Source organism: Schistocerca cancellata, chromosome 12 (genome assembly GCF_023864275.1).
Source record: "Schistocerca cancellata isolate TAMUIC-IGC-003103 chromosome 12, iqSchCanc2.1, whole genome shotgun sequence".
Taxonomy (NCBI): Eukaryota; Metazoa; Arthropoda; class Insecta; order Orthoptera; family Acrididae; genus Schistocerca; species Schistocerca cancellata.
In genome coordinates this window covers 168,216,063-168,240,682 of record NC_064637.1, presented here as the reverse complement: position 1 = coordinate 168,240,682, position 24,620 = coordinate 168,216,063, and the positions used below count along the sequence as shown (strand labels likewise).

Below are 24,620 nucleotides of genomic sequence, written 5' to 3'. Positions count from 1 at the left end.
CCTGGCCATTGCGTACACCTGCCTTTTAACAGTGTTACAATGAGAGCATTGATTGTAATAGTGACTTTCCTTTAATGACATTAATTTCGTATTACTTATTGGACGTTTTTTTATTACAAATATGACCTCACTTTGATTGTGCCAGCTTCTTCCAGTCACCGATCCCCTGGGAACGAAACGAATCGACACTTACAACTTCGTCCGTAACTGCGACCGCATCTCTGCACGTGTTCTACTTTCTTCAGTTTCCCTGTACCTGTATGGGAAGAGTTTGGAGATGACGATTGTTTGTGCTGGCACTAGAATGCTTGCTGCCGTAAAGAACCACCTGTAAGGGGTCGAATTGTGGACAGTAATATTCTGAAATGTTTTTCTTCTCGTCGGTGTCGGGTTTTACGTAGTTGCCGGCTCACTTCTCATCGTCGAAACCGAGTCGGAACACTTCAGAAAATCTGTCTCCCGATGTAACGTCTGACGTATTTAACTTTTTCTTTAATTCGCTCGGCGTAGTCGATTCTCTCGAAGTAGAAGTACCGCCAGACGGTGTCTCTGAACTGCCGTCTGTAGCCGTGGAAAGGCTCGACTTCTTCACGTTCCGCAGTTGTTGTCGAAGCCAGAGAAGATCTATTTGTATCACGAGAAAGCACGTCCTCTACTTCCTTTACAGACATGTATTTTCTCGAATGGGTGTTAAGATAATTAGTATAACTCACAAATTAGAGTAGAACACAACTTTTATACGACGCGTGTCTCAGAGGATCGACGTCACTGACCAGATTACAATTTACTTCCTCCGTCACAAAATTGTACCGTCTTTCGTTTCGACTCTCGGAGAGTGCAGTCACTCCGTGACGGTCGAGCCACCGCCGAGCCGTGACACCGAAACTCGAAAGGAGCCACCCGCAGCAGTCGAAGCGTTTATTTGTTGCCCTCTCCTGCCACTTTGCCTCTTTCTCTTATTCCACATTTCCCGTTTAATGTCTCTTTTATAGGTACAGAAACCTGCGTGCAATATATATTTTGTGACTCACTACCTACTTAATATTATTCTGTCACGATCGTCTTTCCTCGTACTGCAGTGCGAAATGTCATTCGCCTAAATGGCACGTAACACTTCACTTCGTGAAATACGGAGTGGCCAGTCCGGACTCTCGACCCAAACCGAATGGAACGCCTCGGAGACGGGGCAGAATGTCGTCTCGGCTCGAGACTGTAGCACCCGACTTCACTACCTCCTCTGGTTCCGGCTCTCGAGGGAGGACGAGCTGCCGTTCCTCGACAGACGTTCGGACGCTCGGTCGAAAGCATCCCCTGCAGAGCTGGAGCCGACATAAAGGAAAACAGTGGGAAACGCCGCACCGGTGCCCACTCGTAGCTTCCCGATACCTCGGGTCAGGTAGCGTGCGCACTCACTCGGCCGCCCAGTTCGCGCTCCTGACACACCTGCTGAATTCACTACTGATGTTGACTTGTATTTCCAGGAGACCTTTTGGCAACAGTAATGGAATCATTAACATAATGTGTGAATTTAAGTGAGGACTGATGTAAGAAGCCTACTATAGTACAGTATCATATATTTTTCTATTGTTATTGCAAATTTGTCATAATAATAATAATAATAATAATAATAATAATAATAAAATCACACATTTGCTATACATGGATGATCTAAAACTACTGGCAGCAACCAATAAACAACTCATCCAATTACTAAAGATAACAGAAGTATTCAGCAATGATATAAATATGGCTTTTGGAACAGACAAATGTAAGAAAAATAGCATAGTCAAGGGAAAACACACTAAACAGGAAGATTACATATTGGATAACCACAGCGAGTGCATAGAAGCGATGGAAAAAACAGATGCCTATAAATATCTAGGATACAGACAAAAAATAGGAATAGATAATACAAATATTAAAGAAGAACTAAAAGAAAAATATAGACAAAGACTAACAAAAATTCTGAAAACAGAATTGACAGCAAGAAAAGACAAAAGCTATAAATACTTATGCTATACCAATATTGTCCTACTCATTTGGAGTAGTGAAATGGAGTAACACAGACCTAGAAGCACTCAATACACTCACACGTTCACAATGCCACAAATATAGAATACATCACATACATTCAGCAACAGAAAGATTCACATTAAGCAGAAAGGGAGGAGGAAGGGGATTTATCAACATAAAAAACCTACATTATGGACAGGTAGACAATTTAAGAAAATTCTTTCTAGAACGAGCAGAAACTAGCAAAATACACAAAGCAATCACTCATAGAAATACATCGGCTACACCACTGCAATTCCATAACCACTTCTACAACCCTCTAGATCACATAACATCAACAGATACGAAGAAAGTAAATTGGAAAAAGAAAACACTACATGGCAAGCACCCGTGTCATCTAACACAGCCACACATCAATCAAGACGCATCCGACACGTGGCTAAGAAAAGGCAATATATACAGTGAGACGGAAGGATTCATGATTGCAATACAGGATCAAACAATAAACACCAGATATTACAGCAAGCATATTATTAAAGATCCCAACTCCACAACAGATAAATGCAGACTTTGCAAACAACAAACAGAAACAGTAGATCACATCACAAGCGGATGTACAATACTAGCAAATACAGAATACCCCAGAAGACATGACAATGTAGAAAAAATAATACATCAACAACTTGCCATAAAACATAAACTAATAAAACAACACGTTCCCACATACAAGTATGCACCACAAAATGTACTGGAGAATGATGAATACAAGTTATACTGGAACAGAACCATTATAACAGATAAAACAACACCACATAACAAACATGACATCATACTCACCAATAAAAAGAAGAAATTTACACAACTAATCGAAATATCCATACCCAATACAACAAATATACAGAAGAAAACAGGAGAAAAAATTGAAAAATACATCCAACTGGCTGAGGAAGTCAAGGACATGTGGCATCAGGATAAAGTTGACATTATACCGATTATACTATCAACTACAGGAGTCATACCACACAATATCCACCAGTACATCAATGCAATACAGCTACATCCAAACATATATATTCAACTACAGAAATCCATAATTATTGATACATGTTCAATAACCCGAAAGTTTCTAAATACAATGTAACATATACCATACAGTTAAAAGGAAGTCACGCTTGATCAAGGTCCGCGTTACGTTCCATTTTTAACCAGACCTAAGGTCTGAGAAAGGAAAGAAGATAATAATAATAATGATAAGAAGAAAAACTTCAAATATTAGTTCTCTTTTCTCCTGAACTGTTGTTTTTCCACTGTGTTGATTTCAACAGGATGACTTTTGATTATGTTCTAATTTACAAGTTTTTTTTTTCAGAAAAGCATTGTAGCCTACTTCATTTGATTGTATTTGTTAGCTAATTCCTACCACAGTTTTTGGTTCTGATAAGCTTGCTGCTGCTATAATTTGAAGATTGTTTTTTATATCAAATAAGTATTCAGCCGATATAACTAATAAATTATGAGACTGGGATGCCGACTAGAACTTACTTTCAAGGGACAAAAAGTGTGAAACTGCTGATGTACAACCAGCTGTACTCCTAAATGACTAATCCGGGACACAGTTGCAGTTGCAGGTTGCTTTTCTAATAGCTTTCAGAGGTAACAAAAATCGGTTGTCAATATTTCACACATTTATTGACGAAATATAAAAATTCAAAGTGCTGTCATAATCTTGGTGAAGGTGTGTACAGTGGAGGCAAAAGCCGACGTGAAGTAACGAGGAGTGGGAATTGCCCAAAGAATTCGGCGTCAGAATGTGTGTGAGACAGTGTAATGCCATTTCCTCGTTTGCTTTTTAATATGGTCCCGGAGGAAGTAATGCGGGAAATGGAAAGAGAAGGCAAAGTGATGAAGCTAAATGGAAGAACACATTTGTATGGGTATGCAGACAGCATTGCAGCTGTAGCATAGTAAGAAATGGCAGAAGTTATGGGGGATTTGGCAAATAAACCCAGTAAGATTAGACTGAGGATTAATGCGGAGAAGATTCAGATGATAGAAGTATCCAGAGAAGTTCCCAAGAATGGCCCATTACAGGTAGGATGATGTATCAAAACCAAAGTGGAAAAATTAAAATATCTTGGCACTCGGTTCAATGGGCATAATAACCTAAATGAGAAATTGATCAATGTGTTGTCAATGGGTCTAAAACTTATTCCAGTCTGAAGCAGATAATGTTTTCAAAAAATCTGTCAATTATGACCAAACTTAAAGTTATAGTGCAGTGTATTGTAAATATTGTTATGTGGGACACAAACATTAACCAATACAAAAAAAAAGATGAAGAGAACCTGTTGACTTCCAAATGGAAAATCACGAGAAAGATATTTGGACCAGTCCACGGAGAGAACACGTGGAGGCTTAGAAAGAACCAGAAACTGTACAACCTGATGAAACCACCAAATGTCGTACTCCCCCCTTTGGACACCACTGTCCACTGACGTCTATCCACGGTGAACCTGCTCGTCGCACCTAGGCCCTGTCTGGCTGACCTTTTCAATTTATGACTCCAAAACTCCCTCTTAATGCTCCACAAAGTACAGAGCTTGATCAATCCCAAAATGCAGTTGTTAACTTTTTCACCAAAAAGCTCAGTCCCACAGAAGTTTCAGTCGTATTGAAAGGCTTCACTGTTACCCACACACACAAAGTTTAATCGTGTTTGATTGTCAGAGACCTACTCTACTTTTCCCTACAGTAGAATCACTTCTTTCCCACCAAACCCTCTATTCAAAGACAACCTAATCCCTACATTGAACCTCGCCTCTCCCAGTTTGTGCCTCCATCTAGCTGTGACACTTCCCTCTGGTCACCTTCCAGGAATTCCTTTTCTCCTACTTGGCCTCACCATCCTTCCCCAAGTCCGTCACTAAGAACACTAAACAACCAGCAGAAAACCTCGAAACAGATACTGACCTGATCGTCACCCCAGCAACGTCTCCACTACTGTCGTGATGGACTGCTGTGATTACGTGACAGAAGGCTTCTGTCAACTGTCTGACTCGTCCACCTACAAAGTCTGCCATACTGATACCATCCCAGAAGTCCAACATAAGCTCAGTCCCTACTGAAATCTTTAGCCTCATTCCTGAACCTCTCCCTCATAATCTACCTCCCTCGTCACCCCAGTGAAAACAGGCACACCCACCTTCAACATGAAATCCAGAAACTCGACAATCACGGATGCCCCATTGTAGCTGGTTATTGTGCTTCTACTGGAAGTATTTCTGCCCTTGTCGACAGACATCTCCAACCGAATGTCCGAAACATAACCTTTCACATTAAAGATGCCGACCGTTTCCTTCACCAACTCTCCACCGTTCCTACCTCTTTACCTCCCGGATCGCTACTTGTCACTGTTGACGCCACATCTCTATACACTGACATCCCTCGTACCAGCAGTATTGCTGCTATCGAACACTACTTCCCCCTAGGTCCTTCGGGCTCCAAACTCGATACCTCATTCCTCATCGTATCCTGACACACAACTACTTCTCCTTTGAGGGGAAGTTATATAAACAAATCGGTAACACAGCCACAGACCCCCTTTACACTGACCTGTTTGTGAGCCACCTAGAGGAAACTTTCCTAGCCTCCTAAAACTCTTAAGCCATATAGTTCACTTTCTATCTTCGTGATCTGGACTCTGAGTCAGGAAACCCAATCCTCATTCCTTCGCAACCTGCAAATCTCTTCCATTCACTTTACCTGGTTCTCTTCAACCCGGCACGTAATCTTCCCGGGCATCGGGTTCCTCCTTTATGAAGGCTGCACCCACACTACTGTCTCCACGTTAAACCCACCGACCACCAAAAGCAGTCATCCCTTCCACACCGAAACGTCCCTCTCCTACAGCCTGGCCAACGGGACGGTGTATCTGCAGTGACGAGCACGCTCTTCTCCAGTACGCCGAAGCTCTCTTTGACGGCCTTCACAGACGATGCCCCGAACCTAGTCCTTAAAGAGATTTCCCGTGCCGTTGTGGTGTTACCTTTTTATTTATCTTCTCCTCATTAGCTATTAAAACAACATCGCTTTGTAATTCAGTTTTAATTTTCACCAAAAGCACATTCAACACAGCGGGAAAATACACGTCTTTCGTCTCAAGACAAGAGAGAGAGAGTCCTCCATTAGTTCTTAAAAACAAACAACTACGCAAAAGTAAAAAAAAAAGAACAAAATTATTTATAAAATCGGTCGCTGGCGCAGCGCTCTTCTGCGTGCGCGATCGTAAATTATAACTTTGCGGAAGTCAAAGTACCATTACAATGCCTCCTCTACTGACACGCTCCGAAAGCGAGCGTGGCAGTATAGAAAATTTACATAGATACATACATATATGAGAAAATAAGAAATTTACATATTACAAAAAAAATATTTCTGAGCACAATGCGCTTTGCATATCAGTCTTTGTATACAGTCTTTTTGGTGTGTATCTTCTTTAGGAGTCATAACATTAATGTCTTTGAATTGCAGCGTAGTATCGTTGCTTAGCACAGCTTTTGAATTCAGTCCACATGATTCATGTTTACAATGGAATTAATTCTAACAATAAATGTTTCTATTATATTGCTCCAATGTCTTTAAACGTAGTATCGGATTCTGAGTGTGTGTGTACTGCCTGGATCTCTTACGTGTGACTTGAAGAAAATCCAAAGTTTGTTCAATGTGTCAACACGAAATTGTGATCTCCAGCAGTCGAATTTTGGTGGCGTCTACCGGGGTATAAATGGTCAATGAGGGCCCAGGAAACACCTCACTGCCTACGACAGGTGATGAGCTTGTCTTTTACACCAACCTGAAGACCTGCCGGCTTCCACAACACCATACACTTCAAAGCATATTGACACTACGTAAATATTTCTTGACCAGTGTTCCATCACGTTGGTTTCTTCTTTGCATTTTCAGTTCCATTTATATGAATCATGTGCTACATGCACAAGTCCTTTGCAGTTCATTAACATCTCCTTAAAATACATCTCTCGATACAATAAGTACATGAATATACAAATATTTACAATTAATCATTACATGAGATACATTGTTGTCATATAGTACATATACAGAATTAAATGAAAAATATAGCAAATTTTTTTTTTTTTTACATTCAATATCATTGTGCTAACATGTGAATTACATTACATTCAGATTGAAATATACATTTTATTTGTTAGCTCATTCTTTTTCCGTTACACTTGCAACATTTGAAGATAATTGTAGCAACTCGCTAGAATATTCAACTTAAAATTCATCTTGCCTCCTGGAATAAAATTTACACACATTTCAAGCTTCAAGACAGCCCTCTGTAGGAGGATAGGTTCATGGGATGGTTGCTGACTACTTCATAAATACTAGTAAAGTCATCTCCTACAGTGGACTACACAAAATAAAATATGATAAATAAAAATCATGTTAACTTAATATAACGTAAAAGTTCCTATACCTAATACCGTTTCTAAGTGTGGTGTCCCCACTATTGCTGTTTCTAAGAGTGGTACCCCTCAAGTCAATCATGTTCCTATAAAGTTTGTGTAGTTCATCTCCTTCCTTTCATGAGTGTCAAGCAATATAAATAAATGTTTTACTTAATAAATAAATAAATCTTCTTAGATAATTGCTGCTGCGTTCCATGCTGTATATCCATTCTGTATTTACCTTGTGGTACCTGTAAAATTCTATTCATAAATAAATATTTGTGTATGTCTCTCCATACTGTCAGATAATCACGAATTATATAATGTCAAATATTTCATCGACATGTATAAATTTTTCTAAGGAAGGGATGAGAGTATGAGCCGCAACAGAGGACTGACGTTTTGTTTTCTCCTTATTCTCCTTTCTATTTAATGGTGCATCAGTTCAGTTCAGTAGATGAGCTTTAATTATGTCATTAGATGACTGCTAAATATGTTCTCTTAAATAGTTCTTCCAATCTGAAGTGTCAAGCCTACATAACTCCAAAAATTTCATTACAAGTTCCCATTAGATTAGTGTTAAAGTGTTATAGATTTAAATCTTCTGGTATATTTCCAACAGTGGCTGCTGTAAATAATTCTTTCCACATAAATCTATACTTTCACCTTTAGTTATAAGAATATATAAGACACCACATAAGTTATTATCTCAGGCATACCAATCTTTCAATAAATAATAATCTTTCCACTACTTTCATTCTGTATTCCATGAGTACATGTGATATACTGTTCAAATCTAGTTTCTCTCCTCTCAACATATTCTCACTTACTCATAACATTCTCACCTACCCATTATTCATTCTTCACAAAATAACATATACTTATTCCCTCAGCATTATATATATATTTTCCTCTTATTCATCATCACTTACTTTCTACTTCAACAACAACAACAACAATAATAATACCCTTTTTTCATCTTATATTCCATTTACCTCTCTCCATATTACTATTTATCCTCTTATTAGACTAAAATTACATTCACTCATCTCATTCAGTCACTCACATCACTCATATCAACATTACTATTATCACATGCCTCCTAAAGAAAATAATTCTGTTCAGTTCTCTGCCTCCTCTAATGTGTATATGCCTCGTCTAATGTGTATATGCCTCAATAGCAACTCCTCTTATAACCAAATATCTTATTAGCTATTGGATGGTTCACATTGCTTTCTAGACTTACCTGCATTCATTAGATTGTAAGTATCTGTATAACTTAAATGTAGGCTCATCATAACTGTATATCATATTCATTATCTTCTCCTCAGTAGCTAACATTTTACTGTATGTATTTTTTCAAATGTCTGTGTGGGTGTAGACCTCTAGGTTTATGTGTTAATGGATATTCTAATGAATAACAGCCAGGGTGTGGAATATTTGCAATTCGGTATGGTCCAGAGTATAAGATCTGCCATTTCCTGTTTAAATGTTTCAGTTTTGTGGGTTTAGGATGTGTTCTTAGTAAAACTAACTCATCAACTTGAAATGTTTGTGCTTTCCTGACACCTCTGTCATATTTCTGCTTTCTTTCCTTAGCTTTGTCACATAATGTTGTGTAAGCTTGTCTTACCTTTTCTTCTAAACTAACATGATTTGTTGTTGCTGTAAATTTAGGTAGAGGGTCTGTCCATTCATTTCTTTCTGTTTTATCCATAATTAATTCAGTTGGTGTGTACCCAGTAGAAATGTGAGTTAAATTGTTCACTATTTGTTCAAATGGTGCTAGGTATTCTACCCATTTTGTGTGCTTCTCTGGTGTGTGTGTTCTCATAAACTGTCCAAATTCTCGAAATGTTCTTTCTACTGGGTTACCTGCTGCATGAAATCTTGAAATTAAAATATGTTTAACATTCTGTTCTTCAATAAATGTCTTCCATTTTAAACTGGTAAAATATGCTGCATTATCCGTGATCATAACTTCAGGTTTCCCTATTCTTACAAAATAATCTGTTAATAGACGTCTGGTAATAGCAGTGGTAGAAACTGAACGTAAAGCATATAATTTTAAATACTTTGTGAAAACATCTAACACAGCAAGGATGTATTTCATTCCTCCACGTGCTTGTGGATAGGGTCCTGCAATATCTAAAGAAATTAGCTGTAATGGCCTCTTAGGTATGATTGGGTGCAATTCATTCATGCTTGTGCGATTAGAATATTTGGCTTTCTGACATATGATGCATTTCCTAATATTACTCAATACTCTTCGCCTTAAATTTGGAAAATAGCAATATTGTATAATCTTATCTGTACATTTGGTTACACCATAGTGTCCCCAAGTTCTGTGTGTAAATAAAATAAAATCATCAACATGAGCTTCAGGTAAGCAAACACACCAATGCTGTGATTCAGGGTTTCGTCGGTGAAATAATACTTCTTTGTGTAACGTGTAATATTTTTCAAGATGTGGGTCTGCTCCTGCACGTAATTTATTCTTTATCTGGATCCACCTGGGATCATTGTCCTGCAATATGGCTAACTTCCTGCACATGTTTTTGTAGTAAGGTGCAAATGTACCATCATACATGAGTAAAATTTTGAAATCTGATGTTTGTTCTGTCACATCTGAAAATTCTTGTAGGCCTTGTGGCAAACGAGATAGAGCATCGGCTATAATGTTGGATTCTCCTTTTATATATATAATATCAAAATCATATTCTTGTAGTGATGCACACCAGCGTGCAAGACGTGGATGTAATAACTTGCATGATAGCAGGAATGAAAGAGCTTGATGATCAGTATAAAGCTTAGTACGTTTTCCCCATAGAAAGTAGCGAAACTTGCGAAACGCCCATACTATGGCAAGTGTTTCGCGCTCGGTCACTGAATATGACTTTTCGCATTCAGTGAGAGTGCGGCTAGCAAAACTTATAGGTTTGATGACTGTTTGTTCATCTTCTACATGAATTTGGAATAAAAATGCTCCGAGCCCATAGGAACTTGCATCTGTTACTAGGCAAAAGTCTGACGTCATGTCAGGATGACATAACAACGGTGCATTAACTAAAGCATCCTTAATCGCTTCAAAATCTGTCTGACAGAACTCTGTCCATTTCCAAATATTATTTCTTTTGAGTAAAGATAGAAGATGTGGGCTGTTAAGAAGGTGGTAGGGTACAAATTTCCTGAAGAATGAAGATAGACCAAGAAAGGCTTTGAGTTGTTTACGATTCTGTGGGGATGGAAAATTCTTTATTGCATCAATTTTTCTTGAGTCTGGATAAATGCCTTCAGTTGATATGATGTGACCAAGGAATTTGATTTCTTTCCTCCCTAATTTCGTCTTTGATAAATTGATAGTGACACCTGCGTCAGAAAATTTAGTCAGAAGTTGCTTCAAAAGATTTACATGTTCTTCCCAAGTAGTGGTGGCAATGACAATGTCGTCAACATAAACTGTGATTTGCGATAACAATTGTGGTCCAAGAACAGCATCTAAGGCTTCAATAAATACTCCAGCACTCACTCGTAGACCAAAGGGTAGAACACAAAATTGATAACTACGTCCCTCACATAGAAATGCAGTGTATTTACGACTGTTTTTATGGAGGTTCACCTGCCAAAATGATGAGCGGAGGTCGATATTGGTTAAATACTGTACATTATGAAATTTTAAAAGTTGTTCTTCCAAATTAATAGGTCGTGTGTTGATTGGGATTATAACTTTGTTAATTTCTCGTGCATCCAGCACTAATCTTACACTACCATCCTCTTTATTAACTGCTAGGATCGGACTGCAATATGGTGAATGTGACCTTTCAATGATACCCCAAGCTTGCATTTTTTCAATCTCTTTCAAAACTGCGGGTTTCTTTGACCAAGGAATATTATAATATGTTCTACAGTATGTTTTGTGTGGTTTAACATCCATCTCATAAGTATAGCCTCTAATAATTCCAGGTTTCTCCACAAATACCTCAGCAAATTGCTGCAAAACTTCAAGTAATTCAAGTTGTTGTTCCTTTGTCTTATCTAAAATGATCTGTGTCATTGTCTCAAACTTCTCATCTAAATAATCATCACATAATTTGCATTCATGTACAAGTTTTTCTGCTAGAGTTGTGTCATTCTTTAAAGATGCTACATCTGCTCTGTCTTCAAGCTTTTCTAACTTTTCCTGTAAGGATTTCTGCTCCAATGTTACATCATTTAATCGGTCTGAAAGGTCTGTAATCGTCAGGTCTAAGTGTTCTTGGTTTGTTTTTACGGAATTGTGTGACTGTCGTAATTCGTCAACTTGGGTACTGGTTTTCTGTTGTTCAAAAACTACTGTTAACAATTTCTCATTACATCGTTGTAAGTCAGTTTTTGTCTCGTCACTGAATTCCACAAATACCTTTTCTTGTCTCGTAACCTTGTCTGATAAGTCAGTAAATTTCCTTCCAAGACTACTGGTGGTTTCTGTCAAGTCGGCAATTTGTCTCGATTGTTTTTCAAAATTTTGTTTTATGTCCCGTGTCAGTTCATCGAATTTAGTGTCAAATTTCCCAATGTCACGTTTTAAATTGTCATTTTTCTCGTCTAAAGCGTCAAATCTTTTGTCTAAAGTGTCAAATTTTCTGTTTTGGTCACCAAGTAACTTCAGAATCTGGTTGAGCATGTCAGAGTCCTGTGTCTTAGTTTCGTCATTTTTTCGTGTCTGATTGATGTCTGGTTCTGAAGTTGACGTTGTCAATGTCACGTTTTGTCGCGTAGTACTCACTCTCCATTCGCCTGTATATCTGTTTAAATATAGGGGTTGTTGTCTTAATCGATCTGGTAAAATTATGTCTTGAACATCCTCCCTATTAAGTTCAATATTCATTTGACTGTCGGACATGTTTTGCAATGTGTCACTTTCACTAAGCTCGTCCGCGGAAACAATTTCTACGCGTCTAGCGTCCATCTTGCGATTTTCATAATTAATTGCAAATAAAATTTTCCAATGGTAAAAAAAATTTTTTTTTTTTAAATATGATATGTTGAAATCTGAAATTTCTCTTATGGAAATGGATATTTCTATATGATTTCTAATTAGAAATTGACTTATTAAATTGGCACTGAAATTTCCCTCGCACAAATAAATGACTGCGAATATGCTCTTCACTTATCATTTGCAATAATAGTAGTAAATCAATTTTAACTACAATTTGAAAAAAATAATTTCGAAATAAATGGATCGGAATAAAGGAAGTACAGATGGCTGCTTGAAACTGGAAAAAATGCAAATTGCTGTACTCACCATTTTTTCTTTGTCAGTCTTATGTTGCAAATGTAGCGTCAAATATACAGTTTTCAATCCAAAATTTTTCTTTCGCGTCCGTGCAAATTATTTTATGGAACGTTATTCTTTTCCATCTTTTTTTTTTTTTTACCAAATTAATTTCCTCAACATGAAAATGAAAATTAACACAAATTAATAACAGGAAAACAATATTGTTGTAAATTTCATGCACGTAACATTACAATTTAAATGAATGAGACTTAGTCCAAATTCATTTTCTGATGCTATTAAGTGGTTAAAATTAGATAAAATGTCCAAAATTTATAGTAACTGCACTTGTATCAAATCCGAAGATTGCACTTGTATCAAATCCGAAGATTGCACTTGTATCAAATCCGAAGATTGCACTTGTATCAAATCCGAAGATTGCACGTCCTGTCACTAGGACGCCAATTGTGGTGTTACCTTTTTATTTATCTTCTCCTCATTAGCTATTAAAACAACATCGCTTTGTAATTCAGTTTTAATTTTCACCAAAAGCACATTCAACACAGCGGGAAAATACACGTCTTTCGTCTCAAGACAAGAGAGAGAGAGTCCTCCATTAGTTCTTAAAAACAAACAACTACGCAAAAGTAAAAAAAAAAGAACAAAATTATTTATAAAATCGGTCGCTGGCGCAGCGCTCTTCTGCGTGCGCGATCGTAAATTATAACTTTGCGGAAGTCAAAGTACCATTACACCGTGTCCTCGCACACCCCTAATCCCCCCCACTACAACTGTAAGTCAGTTACAAACAAGTGCCCCACTCGTCACCCAATATCACCCCGACTACAACTGAATGGTATCCTCCGTCACAGCTTCGATTACCTGTCACCGTGCCCTGAAATAATGGACATTCTACGTAAGATCCTCCCCTCCCCCCTCCCGTAAAGCAGTGTTCTGTCACCCACCCGATATCCTAGTCCATCCCTACGCCACTTCCGTCCCGAGGCACTGCGCTCGTACGTGTTAAACTGTGGTACCATTTAGCGCAGCTGCCGTGTGCCGACTTGTAGAATATTGAGACGGTCGAGTGCCGGTTGCAGCGAGAGCTGGAGCAGCTGAAGTCGGAGTTGAAGCAGTACGAGGTGCTGGACTCGCTGGGCCTGCTGTCGGCCGGAGGCGACTCCACGGTCGACAGGGGGGTACGTGACAGCAGAGGCGGCGGGGGCGGCGGCGGCTTCCACGCCGAGCTGCGGCGGGAGTTGCAGCGCAGCCTCGCAGGTCCGTGTCGGCTCTCTCTTTTATTATAACTTTGAAATACTTTTCTCGTAACTGTGTATATTTGGCTAAAAGTTTGACAGCTCTAAGTAAAGAACAGGATACTGTATTCGAGCTTAAAGCTTTTGACTTGTCGAACAAAATTTCGTAATTATTATGTCAGAGATGACTATCATTTGTTGCCAATATATTCAGTGTCAGTGCAGTCGGTGAATAATATTTGCAATCAATGTGTTTGCAGGATGTATATGTCCGGGGACAACTGGGAAATCTGGGGAAAAAAAGGAATACGGAAAAAACCTGGGAATTTTTCATTGTTTCACTTTTCAGTTAAATTTTTGTAATTTTGACTGGTAAGAACTGATACACTAATAAAGAACTTTTCTTTACCCCCATTTACTGTGAAATAATACTGCAGCAATAAAACATAAATGAGAGAATAATACCAAAATAAAACTTCCACTTACAATGACAAAACACAGTGCACACAAAAACATCTGCTGACAGAAAGACTGTCCGATACTTCTTAACAATAATCTGCATACTGTGTGTCTTTCTCCCGAACCTCCTTTCGGTGAACGTGACGTGGCAACTGTTTACATTTCTAACGGGCACACGAAAATTTGTGAATGGTGATTTGAGAAGCATTGCTTTCAAAGTAAATTTTCTTTTAAGCAAGAAACATTATGTTATGTGTGAGAATGTGTGATGAACTTCTTAAATCACAGGGACTCTCATTCAAAATTTAATGGCGAGGGCTCAGAAGATCACCCATTTGTCCCATTATTTTAAATTTTACTGGCAGGTATGTGTTCGATATACTTTTGTGGGTAACATCCACTAAGAAAGACCGACAAGTTTCGAGGTTAGTTTTTCATATTTATTTTAGTTCTTCGATAGATTACAAATTATGCAATAATGATAGCAAAAAGAATAATTACGCTTCAAAAACAAAGTGTGAAGTTAGTTCTCGAGCAGTTTCACACGTAATTGACTTTTCTACTGAAAAGTAGAGTGCTCGACGGAACATTTATTCGGCCAGGTAGTCCACGAAATGTTCGTTAAACGGCAGTGAAATTTATAATCGTGTTTGTCAGAAATATACAGCTGCTGCAGTTTAAGCTGTGCACTTAGGGTCGTGCCTAACCACACCCTCAAGGATGGATAGGGAGGGGGCAGAGAGGGGACGAAAACAAGAAAAGGTTGGTAACCAATATTATGTGTGAAAGATTAGCTTTTCTTGTTGCTATACTGCATGTATATTAATTTACACAATTAACTTTTTCCATTTGTGTGTTTGTGCTAGGTAATAATGATGTTGCTACTAACTGACTACATCACGTGTCCTATGTCCTGAATATCTGCTGCCATTGGCTGGCAAGTTTTACATTCTGAGGGAAAGTATATTGTCATTTAATACGGAAAAAAATGTGCTTTCACTAGGGGCATAGTGTGTTCGTGTTTTCACCGGGAAAAAGTGTGTTTTCACCGAAGAAAAAGTGTAATTTTAACCGGGAAATCTGGGAAAACTCTAAGAATTTTTTATTCTCGACCGCTTATATGCCCTGTATTTAGTATTTTAACTTCCTGTAGTTCCAGTTATTTCAGGTCGAAACGTGTCAACGATTTAAGGTTTTCGAAATAAAGAAACACTGAATTTCTTTATTTTTTCATTAAATATTGTCACATTGATGTTTATTTGATGTTTATTCCATTAATAAATTTCTCTTTGGCTGTATACAAAATGCACATTATTAAATTTCCTAGCAGATTAAAACTGGGCGCCAGACCGAGACTCGAACTCGGGACCCCGGTCTCCGTGGGCGAGTGCCGTACCGACTGAGCTACCCGAGCACGACTCGTGACACGCCTCCACAGCTTCAGTTCTGCCACTACCTCGTCTCTTCTACCCTCCGAACTTCGCAGGAGCTCTCGCGCGAACCTCGCAGAACTAGCACTCGTGGCAGGAAGGATATTACAGCTCGTGGGACATTTCCGTAATCGGTCGGTAGAGCACTCGCCCACGAAAGGGAGAGGTACCGAGTTCGGGTCTCGATCTGGCAGGCAGTTTCAGTGTGTCGGGAAGTTTTGTATCGGTACACACTCCACCGCAGAGTGCAAAATTTCATTCTGCGTGATAGAGTTCGAACAGATCGAGTCTGTTAGTGACCGACTCTCAGTCGAGATCGAACAAGTTCGATTGCAAGCTCGATTACAAAGCCTTCGATTTCAATTACGTTTATCACAGTAAAGTGGAATAATTGTACGATTGCGTGGGGTCCGTTCTTTCGGTCACGTTCGAAAGGACAGACACCGCGCAAAATCTGCAGCGCTGTGAAACGTTATACGTGAATCGAAAGGTGACCACTGCTGTCGACTGCAGTGGCACACGGAGCAGAGTCAGTGGAGACGAGTGAAAATGTGCACCAGACTGGGATTTGTACCCGGGAGATCCCGCATGATGGGCAGGTGCACCGTCCGGGACAGAGCGCCGCCGCACTCGGCACGCCTCACGACCGATCCGCAATCCCACACCGCACCGCCTGTCTGCACTCCCTGACCGTTATACTCCCGTTTGCTATTCAGACATTCCCACAGGAGGTCGTGCATATTTGTGCATTCTCACCAAAGAAGGTGGATCCGTTGCTCAGCTAGGCTTACCGATTATACGAACGGGCCGTACCTGTTCTTTCGGACGTGTCCCGCTGTATCTGACAGCAGTGATCCCCCTTCAATTTACGCGTAAGAACAGACGCCGTGCATTCGTATAATTTATAAGCCTAGATGAGTGACGGATCCACCTCCTTCAGTGTGAATGCCCAAATATGTCTGACCACCTGTCGGAATGTCAGAGTAGTGAACGGGAGCGTAACGGACGGAGACTGCGGGCAGGTGGCACTCGGCAGGAGTGTGGATCGATCGTGAGGCGTGTCGAGGCAGTCCGTGCAGTTGCGATAACTCCGCGTCTCGAGTAGTGCAGTGGATATCTGCCCGGTAAGCGGGAGATCCCGGGTTCCAATCCCGGGCCGATACACATTTACACTCGTCGCCACCGATTCCACTCGGTGTCCCGCCGCAGCCGATAGCAGTGATCCCCCTGAAATTTACGTATAAACTGGAACGGGGCTCGCGACAGTGCGACACTGCCATTGTTCGCAGTCACCGTAACGTCGTGGCGACGGGTACCGTAGAGCACCGGATAGTGAGCGACGTGAGAGGTGATGCGGTCCTCGGACCGGCCAGCAGTTACAAAATACTGGACAAATGGAGACATTATTATGTCGAGCGGGTGACACGCGCAGTAGAATAATACCGAATCGATCGGGAGAGGTGTTTGTGACTGTGCTGTCCGAAGACGTGTACGGTAGTGGAATATCCGTCGGAACGTGACACAAAATTGCATTTGACAGTGCCTTGTCGAGAGAGCTAACAGTTCCTGGGGTAGCGTAATTAGAGAAGCGGTAGAGATCAAAATATCTGATAATATCCTCAGTAGTGACAGTTGTTAGCAGCTGAACACAGTGTGGAACCTGGCTGTCAGGAGGTTAAATTGGATTCTGGAAATGCGAGGCAGAAATGCCGTCTCAAACGTCGACGGACCGAGCACCGTCGACGTCAGAGCAGGTGTCGGAGACTGCGTACGGACGGAGTTGGCAGCGAAATGACGGTCGGCTAGCGGTCGAGGAACGGTGCCGAAAGCAGACGGAATTATAGTGACACGTCACAGCTGGAATCGTGAGTCGTATTGTTGAGAGACAGTCCGGTTCTGTGTCGGAAGTGTGTCCGGTTGCCTACAGTGACTGAAAGGGGCTAGAATGGTGATAGAGTATAGAAAAGACAGACTGACTGATGCAGTATCAGTTTGTCGTGAAGACCGGCAATATTTCATTGCTGTTGTGGCCCCGTGACTCTTAGTCGGTGGTGAGCTGTTTGCTGTGCACCTCTAGTGGTCGACTATGTCGGTCGTCGTAGTGACAGCAGTCCGTGTCTGAGGGTTCGCTCTGTCTTATACCTATCTGGATTTCTTCAGTGTCTCTCTGTTTATAACGAAAATTTCAGCCCCATAATGACATTCTGATCTGATCTGTTGCTGTGTCACAATTTTGTGTACTTCGAGATGCATTTTTTGTTTCCCTACATACCTCCCCCCCCCCCCCCCCCCCTCCCACCATCCGCCCCCCCCCCCCTCCCACCCCTCGCCCCTCAGATGGAAACTCGGTTCTAAGCAAAGAGGGGAAAGGGGAAAGCAGAAAGGTGGAAGGAGTATATAGAGGGTCCATACAAGGGCGATTTACTTGAGGACAATATTATGGAAGTGGAAGAGGACGTGGGTGAAGATGAAATGGCAGATATGATACTGCATGAAGAGTTTTACAGAACACTGAAAGAGCTAAGTGGAAACAAGGCTCCGGGAGTAGACAACATTCCATTAGAACTACTGATAGCCTTGGGAGAGCCAGTCCTGACAAAACTCTACCATCTGGTGGGCAAGATGTATGAGACAGGCGAAATACCTTCAGACTTCAAAAAGAATATAATAATTCCAATCCCAAAGAAAGCAGGTGTTGACAGATGTGAAAATTACCGAACTATCAGTTTAATAAGTTACGACTGCAAAATACTAACATGAATTATTTACAGACGAATGGAAAAACTGGTAGAAGCCGAACTCGGGGAAGATCGGTTTGGATTCCGTAGAAATGTTGGAACACGTGAGGCGGTACTGATCCTATGACTTATCTTAGAAGCTAGATTAAGGAAAGGCAAACCTACGTTTCTAGCATTTGTAGAGAAAGCTTTTGACAATGTTGATTGGAATACTCTCTTTCAAATTCTCAACGTGGCAGGGTTAAAATACAGGGAGCGAAAGGCTATTTACAATTTGTACAGAAACCAGATGGCAGTTATAAGAGTTGTGGGACATGAAAGGGGAGCAGTGGTTGGGAAGGGAGTGAAACAGGGTTGTAGCCTATCCCCAATGTTATTCGATCTGTATATTGAGCAAGCAATGAAGGAAACGAAAGAAAAGTTCAGAGTAGGTATTAAAATCCATGGAGAAGAAATAAAAACTTTGAGGTTCGCTGATGACATTGTAATTCTGTCAGAGATGGTAAAGGACTTGGAAGAGCAGTTGAACGGAATGGACAGTGTCTTGAAAGGAGGGTATAAGACGAACATCAACAAAAGCAAAACAAGGATAATGGAATGTAGTCGAATTAAATCGGGTGTTGATGAGGGAATTAGATTAGGAAATGAAACACTTGAAGTAGTAAAGGAGTTTTGCTATTTGGGAAGCAAAACAACTGATGATGGTCCAAGTAGAGAAGATATAAAATGTAGACTGGCAATGGCAAGGAAAGCGTTTCTGAAGAAGAGAGATTTGTTAACATCGAGTATAGATTTAAGTGTCAGGAAGTCGTTTCTGAAAGTATTTGTATGGAGTGTAGCCATGTATGGAAGTGTAAACATGGACGATAAATAGTTTAGACAAGAAGAGAATAGAGGCTTTTGAAATGTGGTGCTACAGAATAATGCTGAAGATTAGATGGGTAGATCACATAACTAATGAGGAGGTGTTGAATAGGATTGGGGAGAAGAGAAGTTTGTGGCACAACTTGACTAGAAGAAGGGATCGGTTGGTAGGACATGTTCTGAGACATCGAGGGATCACCAATTTAGTATTGGAGGGCAGTGTGGAGGTTAAAAATCATAGAGGGAGACCAAGAGATGAATACACTAGACAGATTCACAAGGATGTAGGTTGCAGTAGGTATTGGGAGATGAAGAAGCTTGCACAGGATAGAGTAGCATGATGAGCTGCATCAAACCAGTCTCAGGACTGAAGACCACAACAACAACATACCTTTTGCAAGGCTGATGTAAGTTTACATTTTGTGGTAACATATTTTGTGGCTAGTCTTTTCCACCTCAGTCTCCCAAGTTGTTTTGCCTATATACTTGAATTTAGAAATCCTATAGATGTTCCCGTGATTAATTTTTAGAATTTTGTTGCCGCCTTTTTGCTAGGCACATGTTTTGTTTTTTCAAGTGATTTTTGGAGACCTATTATTTCTGCTTTCTCCTTAAAAAATATATTCGTGTTTGTTCTGTTCGTATGTCGTGACATACGCTTGGCAGGTCATCTGCAAAGCTGAGCAGTCAGTTCTTCTTAATTTGATTGGTTCATCAATTTTAAGCTTTGAATTTAGTTTTTACCATTCTTGTTTTACCTTGTCTAAGGCGTAGTTGAAATGTACTGGGGTGGACCGTAACCTTGTCTCACTCCTGTTTTAATTTCAAAATGTTCCAAAGTTTCTACCCAAACTTTAGATTAGTTTTTATACTGTTTACTGTTTCACTAATAACTGCAGTAGTTTTGAGGTAAAGACCTTGTTCTTAAAAATCGGGGAAAGAGAATTACAGTCCAGAATTCAAACAATGGAAAATCCAGAATGGAAGATAACAATATTATGAGAAGAAAAGTTACAACTAAATGTAGTGGAGATGCCGAGTCGCAGATAGACACGACAAAAGAATCTCTCAATTAAAGCTTTCAGCTATTAAGGCCTTCGTCAACAGTAGACACATGTACGTGCACATGCGTGCACACACACACACACACACACACACACACACACACACACACACACATGACTGCAGTCCCAGACAACTGAAACCACAGTACGAGCAGCAGCACCAGTGCATGATGGTAGTGGGTGATGGTATGGAGGAGGCTGGAGAGGGGAGGGGGGGGGGGATAGTATGGTGGGGGTGGTGGACAGTGAAGGGCTGCACGTTAGACGGTGGGCAATGGAGTGGTGGGGAAGGGGGCAGGGGAAGTAGTGGAAAAGGAGAGAAACGAGTGGCCACTGCCAAACTGTGGCCGAGGTACGAGTGGACCACCCTGTTGCTGAGACGCTGCCAAACGTGATATCCTACATTTCAGTGACTGCTTCACAGCCTGTGCGATACGGATCCTTCCCACCGACACGAGCTTTTCTGTATTGCGCAGGTGGGAACATTCCCTGCAATACATCTTACGTTCCCGGTAACCCTCCCGGCCTCGTCCTTCGTCCGTCTTTGTCCTCACCCGTCCGGCCCCTTCCCTGTTCCCATTCCAGCACTACACAGCCGTCATTCCACCACCACACCCAGTCTTTTTATTTCTCTCGTTTTCTACTACTTCCTCCACCCCCTTCCCACCTCTGACGTGCACTCCGTCTAACGTGCAGCACTTACTGTCTTCCCCCCCCCCCCCCTCCCTCCTCACCAGCCTCCACCTTTCCCCCACCCAGTCACCACTGCCACCTTGCACTGGTGCTGCTGCCCGCAGTGTGGTTTCAGTTGCCTGAGACTGTAGTCGTGTGTGTGAGTTCAATTTGTGTGGGTGTGCGCATGCTTCAATTTTTGAGGCAGGCCTCAGTGGCCGAAAGCATTAATTGTGAGAGTCTTTTTGTTGTTGCTTATCTGCGACTCAGCATCTCCACTATATGGTGTGTGGCAACTTTCTTTCTCATAATACAATTACAGTCCAGTGTGTTGCTTAAATTTTTGAAAATCTACAAAATTGCAAAATAGTTTCTTATTATAAATTTGGGACTGAAATCTACTCAGTATTGGTCAGTTTTGTGTTCAGCTTGTTTTTGTGCTCAGACCAGGAGACTGAGAGATAGAATTTTCTAAATGACAGAAGGAGGAAAAATTGTTGTTATCAGTTCTCTCTTTCTTCATTTGTACAGGGTCTATCACAGCAGTTTTCCAGAACTTTCTCAGTTACCTCGATGTTTTGCAATTTCAGTGTAAGTTTTTGAAGGTTTTGGACCAATTGACTTTGCTAGTTCTGCAACTGTTCCGTCTTGAGCGGATGTCTTTCAGTTTGCTTAGCATTTTTTTCTCCACACGATGCTTGTGAATATGGATCAATTTTTAGGGACTTCCTGGTGGAAATCTTTCTATGTGCTAATGGTATTTAGGGGTTTTGATCAATAAACTTGGTAGCTGCGAATGGATGGTTCAGCACAGACGTGGCCTCACACTCTGCTGGAAGGCAAACATTGCAGAGTTTGTGAGCAGCCTCACAGAAGACCAGCTCCAGAGCTGTGTGAGCAGAGAGAGAGAGAGAGAGAGAGAGAGAGAGAGAGAGAGAGAGAGAGAGAGAGAGAGAGAGAGAGAGAGGGGGGGGGGGGGGGGGGGGGAGCGAGTGTCGGCTGGAGTGTCAAGGGAGGTGGTCAGATGGAGGAGGGAGGGGGCGGGGCAGAGCGCAGCCAATTGGGATTGTTTGGGAAGAGATTGCCAGATTTGGGAAACCTGTTTCCCAAGGAAAATATCCCGAAAAACTTGGTCAGAACTGGAATTGGAGTTTATTTATTTCTGGAAGAGTATGTCCCACGCAAAAATATGGGGATCTATTGCATTTATATCAATCGACCATTATACCTATGATGTTATATGGATGTGAAACATTAATATTTAGAAAGAAAGACGAAGAAAAACTTAATATTCGAAAGAAAAGTACTAAGGAAAATTTTTGGACCTGAATACGACGAAAAAACATGGAATGGCGAATAAGAAGAAATGAACAATTAAGAGGGCTTTACAAACACCGTAACATCATCGAAGTGCTCAAGAGGAAAAAGTTGAATTGGGCAGGCCATATAGCAAGAATGACAGAATAGACTACCTAGAATGGCATTCAGCAGAACAATAGATGGAACGAGAGGAAGAGGGAGACCCAGAATCAGATGGCGGAATAACATTCGGGAGGACACAACTAGGATCAACAGCAACAGCAACTGGGGGGTGGAGGGGGGGGGGGTGTTCAGTGGGGGAGGGGGCAGGGGGTAGGGGCGGGGGTTGAGATTTGTTTATGGACTCAAATGGGTTCTAGGAACCACAGCAGAGTGTATGCGTTTGTAAAGTACTCTAACTTGCTACATCAGTTTCATTTCTTTCGTGGCAAACGTCAAACACATTTTATGATTGTGTGGATGACTAGCCTAGTAAACTACTCACCAGTTAATGAGGAATTTATCAGTTTTGGTAAAACTTTGCTCTCGATAAAAGTTTTGCAGAACAGTTCACGAATGTAATTAAGTTACTGTGCTCTAATGGACTGCAGAAAACTGGTGACACTGAATACTAAAATTAATTATTAAATGAACGAGGTGAATATGTACATATCTTTCACCACCATTTTGAAATTGAGGCTCTACATCGACACCTTGCGGTGACAGTGAGTGCCGCGAAGTACCACGTTTACTGCACCGACTGACATCGGCAGTCGTCTACGGGAGCCGTTACCGAATGCTCCGTACGCTCCACTCCGCTCCGTACACGGCTCCCCGTTTCCTCGTCTCGACAGGGACACGAGGCTACTCAGACTCCTCACGGGGACCGGGAACGGCTCCCGCAATTCGAAACGGGTCTGCCGTCCCTACCGCCGAGTACCGGTCGCGCTGCGGCAGGAGCACGAAAGTCGGGTGTAGAGCGGGAGTCGTCGCTTCTTTTGTGCCGTCCCCCCTCGTCTGCCTCTTCTGTCACTGTGGTGTTCTAAGTGTTCGTCTGTTTGCATTTTTGACCGGCTGCCGTGTTACTGTCCGCACTACACCAGTGTAAAAGTAAATGAAAATTTAGAATAATCGCGGCGTCGACTGCACCCGCGTCACGTCTGTCGCCAGGCGGACGGTGCGCGGCGGGGTAGAAGTGACGCAGAGAGAGGGGAGAGGAGAGGACCGGTCGTCACTCTCCGCCTCTTCTCGTACCGATCTCGTTCCTTTTTTTGTGAAAGATTCTCACTACGGTAACGGGAAGCGGTCGAACGGAAGTCGATCCGTCACGTCGGCGCAGTACGACGTCCATACCGGTCGCTCTCGGAGTGCCCCCGTTCGGTACGAATCGCACTCGTCCGAGGAGCGCGACCGTTCGGCTCGTCCGCTGCCGGTGCGGCTACGAGAGTGAGGCTCCGACACGTGTGACTGACGGTGGCCGTAGTAGTCGATCGAAATTTTTTCGTTACCGATCACAAATTGAAGCTCCCCCGTATTTGTGTAGTCGAGGTGTACGTGAGACGGTGTTGCAGAGTGCTCGAGATTGCAGGCTGTAGAGACGGTCCGTGTGTCGGGCAGGCCAGAAGGTGAAGCGGGAGGAGATCCGGCGGCTGCAGGAGCAGCTGAGGGAGCGCGACCGGCAGCTGTGCGAGCGCGACCGGCAGGTGGCGGCGCTGCAGCGGCAGCAGGAGCTCTACCTGCAGGAGGCCGACAAGTTCAAGGTCAGTGCTCTCCGTATTGTATTTCTCTCCACTCAATTTTATGTCTCCGTAAGCTGCCAACTTTTTGTAGCTAATAGGCCTACACACTTGTACGATCGAGACTGCTCGTTGTGGTGTTACCTTTTTATTTTATTATCTCTTCTTCTCATTAATTATTGAAACAACATCACTTTGACATGTAATTTTAATTTTCACCAAAAGCACATTCAACACAGCGGGAAAATACACGTCTTTCGTCTCTAGACAAGAGAGAGAGAGAGAGTCCTCCATTAGTTCTTAAAAACAAACAACTACGCAAAAAAAAAAGAACAAAATTATTTATAAAATCGGTCGCTGGCGCAGC

The 24,620-nt window shown here is 41.6% G+C and overlaps 1 protein-coding gene across 1 annotated transcript in view; it reads left to right on the top strand.

Annotated features, from left to right (window-relative positions):
* LOC126109687 (plectin-like) overlaps window positions 1–24,620 on the top strand; it is a 247,037-nt gene that overhangs the window by 81,524 nt on the left and 140,893 nt on the right. The window contains exons 9-10 of the mRNA XM_049914737.1: window positions 13,836–14,013; window positions 24,135–24,277. Coding sequence (XP_049770694.1) covers window positions 13,836–14,013; window positions 24,135–24,277 — 321 coding nt within the window. The remainder of the gene's footprint in view (window positions 1–13,835; window positions 14,014–24,134; window positions 24,278–24,620) is intronic.